The 6951-nt window shown below is 33.8% G+C and overlaps 1 protein-coding gene across 1 annotated transcript in view; it reads right to left on the reverse strand.

Moving 5' to 3' along the window:
• Positions 1-6951, reverse strand: part of LOC106680305 (phospholipid-transporting ATPase ABCA3) — a gene marked incomplete at its 5' end in the record, with an annotated part of 76010 nt that overhangs the window by 56729 nt on the left and 12330 nt on the right. Inside the window, 4 exon segments of the mRNA XM_067049527.1 lie at positions 298-452; positions 965-1211; positions 2383-2561; positions 3679-3834. Of these exon segments, the coding sequence (XP_066905628.1) occupies positions 298-452; positions 965-1211; positions 2383-2561; positions 3679-3834 (737 nt within the window).

Genomic DNA, 6951 nt, shown 5'->3' on the forward strand with positions numbered 1-6951 from the left:
ATCAAAAGCTTGTTCAACATCGAGGAAGACTCCCGTGCAGACAAAACATAGATTTAATTTTATTTTAAATTGATAATATTCAAAAGATAATATCGTTTTAGAGGAGCTACATTCTCCACTGGGGTCCTCCTACAGACTAAACTAAAGCTAGTAGGTTAGCCACAAAATAACCTCAGACTAAGGTACAATCTATGGGTAAGGCCAAAGACTAAATATAAAAACCTTTTTTTTTGTTTTTGTCAGATGTTCCATTATAGCAATATTATAAGTAATGAAAATATTACTTTAATATCTTACCATTAAAAAAAAAATCAGCTGGTCAACAACTGTAAGGTATGGATGGAGTAAATCACTTTGAGGGCATAGACCAAGATTTTCACGAAACTTTCTTATATTTGTGAATATATTATAGCCTTCATAGATAGCCGATCCAGAAGTAGGGGACAGCATACCTGAAAGTAAATAGGAAACTAATCAATAAATAGTTCAAAAAGATTATTTAACTTATTTGAATACAAATAATAAAATAAATTAAAATAAAAGAGATTAAATATTCTAGAAGTAAATTAACTATGAGTAAACCTATGAGTAAACTCAAGTTAGACAAGTTCTTGAAGACTCAGAACAAAACTTTTAAGGTTAGCATTACAGAAGCGAAATATTATCTTGATCAATAAATATACCAACGCAAGGATAAAACAATTTTTATAAATCAAGAGGCATACGCTTGGAAAATATTAAGTAGGTATGGTTTGGAATATAATATTCAAACTATGTTTCCACGTCAGTAGAAAAATGCATTTGCACGTTCATGCAACAGTGTAAAACATTATGGATGTGCAATATGTTTTACACTGTAGTTGGGAGGTTTCGTAATCAAAGTTGTGAAACGTCATTGACATGAAGAAAGTGATAATAACGAAAGTAAATTTATTGTTCCTTCAGTATGCCAAGATTAATTTACCTGATAAAATGGAAAGAATGGTAGTTTTTCCAGCTCCATTATGGCCAAGAATAGCAGTAATTAGTCCAGAATATATATCTAATGAAATCTTTTTCACCGACCTAAGATTTCCGAACTTCTTGATGAGGTTTTCAATTTTTATTCCAACTTCAACGTTAGGTGGAGCTTCTTGATAAAAACTACCTCTAAATTTCTCTTCCGTTTTATGTTTAAACCTCTCTAGTAACAAGCGTTGTTGAATAGATTGCTAAAAAAATGAAAAACTTATAAATTTATGGAGATTAAAGTCTGAAAATATAATTATAACAAGCATGTTTTAATTTAATAAACATTATTTATAACTACATAAATAAACATAATAAATAGACTTCTGATCTTTGAAAGGTTAATCTTGAGAAGAATTTTTGGTTCTGTTAGATAGGATGAAATTTAGAGAAGAACGAGAAATGCCGAACTCGCTGGCCTTTATAAGAATATAGATTTGGACGAGTTTATCAAGATGGGACGACTTCTATGGGCTGGGCACATGGATGATTCGGTGATACCCAGGAAGGTGCTGTCCAGAGAGATGCATGGGCCAAGAAGGTTTGGCAGGCCAAATGTAAAATGGGAGGACTCTGTGGCATTAACTGGGAGTCCGAAACTGGAGAGCTGCTGTAGCTGATCGTGTTGACTGACGAAAGCTTTTGGAGGAGGCCCAGTCTCGGTGACGGGATGCAGTGTCATGTATGTTATGTTATTTACAACTGTAATTGAAAAATTAGTCTTATTTTAATGAGTTGTAGTGAAAAACTCTTCCTTATTAATTTTATTTTAATATATCAGTGGGCCCACGTCTATATTGATTCACTTGATGTATCCAATTGTCTAATTTTAATTAAATTTAATACCACCATGGCACTCATGAAATGAAGTGACTGTATTACCATTAATTACAAATAACAATAAAATGTCCAAACAACACATAACGCAGGCAGGTAGTCTTGTAAATGAAATGTTCGGTCCAACAACCACTTCAGACTGTACTGCACATGCTTTGCGGATAGTCCAAGTGCTTGTTAGAACAGATTTGAATTACAGCGACTAATGGCAACTAGACAGTTGATTTAAGTCCGTAAATTGTTGACCCATTGCTAGGCAATGCCAACCAAACCCTGATTGACTGTTAATTTAAATATTATAATACAAAATATAAATACATCTGTTTCTTCTAAAAATAAAATAAACTTCTAAATAAAATAATACAAATAAAAATAAATGTTTTGTTTATAAATAAAAATTAAATAACTAATACTATTTACAAATTAATCATTGAACTTGGCGTGAACAGACATATTTTAGATTTTACTTTCAAATCCTTCCTTTTATTATCCTATTTTTTTTCCCAATCAAATAAATTGTACTTTAAAATTACTTACTGGAAATATATAATAAGAAGGCTTAGCAAATCCATGAGGTCCTGGGTTGATGTTCAGAAAGTAAAGAAACAATAATAGAAAAAGAGCTGATCCAATGATCATGAGAAGAGCAATGACTACCAAAGGAAGATCATTGCAGTCAGTAGCTGACACCAAGCTCTTAAATGTGACTCCATTACCTGAAATTAATTGTATTATTAATCACTTTTTTATTACTCTTTCATTAATTAGTAATCTATCAATGGTTTTTACAAAAAGGATCGATGTGGAAAGTTCTACAATTCATGTTCTGATAATTTTTTTAACTGGTATTTTCCACACCACGAATCAAATAAAATGTGCAATAGATTTGGATCGAGTAGTTAATATTTCATTATTTGCTAAAATTCTGTACATTTTTATAGAATGAAATTTATGCAGGAATCAGGAAAATGCATCCCGTGTATATCCTGAATTTATTATTTGCTGATGACATTCTCATTATTGCAGAATGAAGCTTTGAGCAGAAAAGGAATGAATATTAATCCGACCAAATCTAAGCATAGAGTGATATCTAAAAGTCGTTTCAGAGGACAAGGAACAGTAAATTGTGAAGGCTCGAATCTAGAACAGGTCGATGTGTTCCAATATCTTGAAGTCAAAATCACTAATGATGGGGGGCTGGATTTCAAGAAAAACCATGTAAAAGATGACAGTGTATAAACAAGTCTTTATACCTATGCTGACCTATGCAGCTGAAAGTTGGCAGAGTATTAAAAAAATCGAAAGCCATATAGAAGCTACAGAAATGAATTCCTAAGGAAAGCCATCTGTAAAATTTGATTCAATCGAGTGATAAAGAAAAGAATATGAGAAGAGACAGTACAGAATCCGCAAACAGAAAATATACATAAAATAAATTAACCTGGAATGCCGATCAATCCAAAACTTATATGGGAAGCAAAGACAGTAAAAACGACAACGTGGACAACTGAAAAATAAGTGGGAGGACCTCATATAGGATGGGGTAAGAAGCAGAGGTGTCACTCCTGACAGATGAAGTCAAGAGTATGTTTGCGGGTTGGTTTCATAAACAATATGTATTTGTGTGAAAACATTTACTAATAGATAAGTGGCTAGTGTTTTTGTAAATGCTTAGACAAATATTCATTATGTCTTAAAAATTTAATTATTTCCTAGAGATTTTCTTTCCCACAATAAAATATTTTTTTTTCCAATTCATAAGTGTAAACGATACAATTATTGTATACTAAATCAAAAATAAGATAGTGAAGTAATAAAATTAAATTTACTCACTTTCTTCCAGTCCACATGCAGCTGATGACATGATAACTGAACTAAATGGTGAAAATGTGCAAAATAATATCTGAGTAGCAACAGACAAATTTTGTCTTGCAGCCCACATCCCAAGGTACATATAGCTGGATGATGCAACAAAACCCAAGAGGATAGCTAAAAGGAAAAGATAAAATAATCAGTTTATTAAGATAAATAACTTTAAAAAGATGAATCATTGGTAATTGATCTCAAAGTAATTGGTTTGGTTTCATAAGTTGTAACAAATACGAGAGAATATTTAAAACAATGTACTCTTCCTATGTTTTGAATTAATCTTTCTTCAAAAGTAAAATAGAAATTTCCTATAGATTGGCATAAAACTTATGTTATTGAGCAGGTTATTACACAGATGGTCCTTTTTGTGATACTGTTGGTCACAGCATAGTATTAATCTGTTAGTTAGACACAGCACATAAGCTGACAATGCATTTCAGGTTATAAATTATCATGTGCATGTTAAACTATATCCTGTCAACGTTGTCAGGCCTTAAAACTGTTGAGCAGAGATTGTAACATTAAGGCTGTGACTGCTGAGAAATACAAGATCCACTATAAGGAAACAACATATGTGGCTCATTTATCAATGTCATTCCAGCAAATTAATGATGAAATCAAAAATATTTTACTTTAAAACTCATAAAACGAGCATGAACCACCGAATGGCTCAAAAACAAGTACTTGGGTACACTCCTGGTACTAATGAACTTGCCTGCGCTGGAACCAGCATTGCTATACCCGGCAATAATACAGAATCTTGAGATTATCGGGAGGCGTTGGTAAAAAAAGGCCATTTCTGTGGTTTCGAGACATCCGTGTTTCTCTTTCCCGACTCTTGATGTTGACTACAGTAACTGGAAAATCAAAGGACATTACGCAAGAGTCTATCTGAAGCCTGAGAAGGATCAACAACAAACCCCAGCTCTCATTATTGACTTCATCAACAGTTCCTTACCTCAATTGTAGCGAGCGGCTGTTTTGGATGTCGTTGATAATATTCCGTGTGGTTGCCTGGTGGACACCGTTTTATTAGTTTCGTTAACCTGGACTTTGTTACGAAACATAAAATTCAAATAACCCCAAATGAGGGCCGTGTATACATAGCATCTATTGTCCTATGGACTTAAATTGAAGGATGTATTCTGGTAAAGCTTGAAATTGTTGAGCACTTACATGATTTCTGTAAACTAAAAGTCTTAAAAATTACTTCATAGATGTTCTAATAGGTCACGATGTACTAAGAGAGCGTTCTAACATCTTGTGTGAGGATTCCAGGTTAGTCGTTTGTCCAGTTCCAGCCCAGGGTAGCGGATCTGTTCGACAGGAGTAAAAGCAACATTATTAAAGGCTATGGTAGGGCAGTTGGTAAAAGTGATTTGATGGCATTTGTGGGATTTAGTTGTGAAATGTTCGATCCAGTTGGTGTAAAGGGTTTTGGCTACTGTTCCTGCAGTGAGCTCGGCGAAAGGAATCGCCTATGGCCAACGGCTTTGTCAATCATCTTCAGGCAGTAATGCTTGCTGTCAGACGGTGGCAAGGGTTCAACGAGGACGATGTGAACGTGCTGAAATTGTATCTTGACCTGGAATGTTCCGAAAGGTGCATGGTTGTGCCGCGTCACTTCGGATCGTAGATAAGGATTTGGCTCTTTGGCATATATTTCATTCTGTGATAAAATATTTTTTCTGAAATCAGTAGGTGCATAGGGTCTAGCCATAGTTCACAGGGTATAAGCATTTTTACGCCGGGAATGTTGATGAGCTTCAGACAGAGTTGGATCAACATTCTGGGTTTCAGCCAATGCTGCGAGATCATTGGGAGTATTCCCTCAAGCCAAGACAACGTGTGTTAGCTGATCAAGAGGAGTCTGAATCATTGTTGCATTTGGTTTTAGCTTGGGGATGGCATTGTCCCAAGGAAATTCCTCAGCTTAAATACGGTCTCTGGCCGTGGGAAGTCTAGGATATTCTAGACTTTGGAGGGCTAAACAGGGAAGCGAGAGGAGAATTGTAAAATAAGCCAAAGTTCTTAGTAGACTAATGCCAAAAGCCTAGGAAAAAGGCCAAGAAACGTAGGATATTTCAACAGTTTTGGTAATTTTCAAAATATATAACATACATATTATGTTTGCAGTAAACCAAGTAACTCCTTTTTTTTTCTTTTTTTTACATTTCTTTAGATACCCTGACCGAAAATAATATCGTGTACCAAGTTTGTTAAAAATATTTATAAATTATATGTAATATGACATAATATATATTCATATTATAATATTATAGAACCTTGAGAACCAGAGTGGAATCCACAAGCCTTTCCAGAAAAATAATATTAAAAATTGCCAAACAGTTTTGAAAGTTATTTCTTAGTTGTCTGATATTTTAGGTTCATAAGGGAACAGATTTTGACCATGTATCTGTTTTATTACCAAATATGAGAGGTGTGTAAGATAAGATCACTTGCCAGATTCGTGCCAAACGGTCACTCCATTCACAGACAAGGTCTTTTTAATACATTCATTAGCTCATCGATGGAATCCGTTTCTTCAAATCACATTGATTCTATGAGTAGTAAGCTCAACGAATTGGTATTCTTTTAGTAGTTCACGATTTAGAATTCGCTTCAGGTTTCCTGTGTTTTTATTTGTCGTTTTTTATGAAGTATTTATTTATACAACCAAATTTGTACTGAACTACCTATGTAATAACAGAGGAGTAGGTAGGCATTGCAGTAATTACAAAACAAAACTACAGGCTATTTACGAATTATATTAGTTGCATTAACAACCTAGAAAGATAGTAAAGTACAGTACCTGCTATAGGTAGGTACCTATTTTAATAGCACTTGAGTATTAATGAATATTGAATATCACACATCTTTCTATCTTTGGTAGAGGTACAAGTAGGTACATTAGTTAGGTAAGGTTTAATCAAATTTAGTAGGCGACCTTAAAATCAACCACAGGGTGATTAACATTTTCCTACATGTTGTGGTCCAGAAAAAGAATTTGAGATAAATGTTCAGATAGAAGGTGACTTCGTTTTTCTGCATTTAGTTAATTGAAAGATAATGACAAACTGGTAAATATAGGTGACAAGCTGAGTTGATGTCCTTGGGAGGGTGGTAACCTCAGTTTTTTTTAAGGAAAGCTTTAAAGAACAAAAACAAAAAACAAACTGGGTTGGATATAAATATGCGAGGCAAACAACAGAAAACATAAAAACATAATAAATGAAA

Source organism: Halyomorpha halys, unplaced genomic scaffold (assembly GCF_000696795.3).
Source record: "Halyomorpha halys isolate HHAL.00 unplaced genomic scaffold, Hhal_1.1 Scaffold253.1, whole genome shotgun sequence".
NCBI classification, from domain to species: Eukaryota; Metazoa; Arthropoda; class Insecta; order Hemiptera; family Pentatomidae; genus Halyomorpha; species Halyomorpha halys.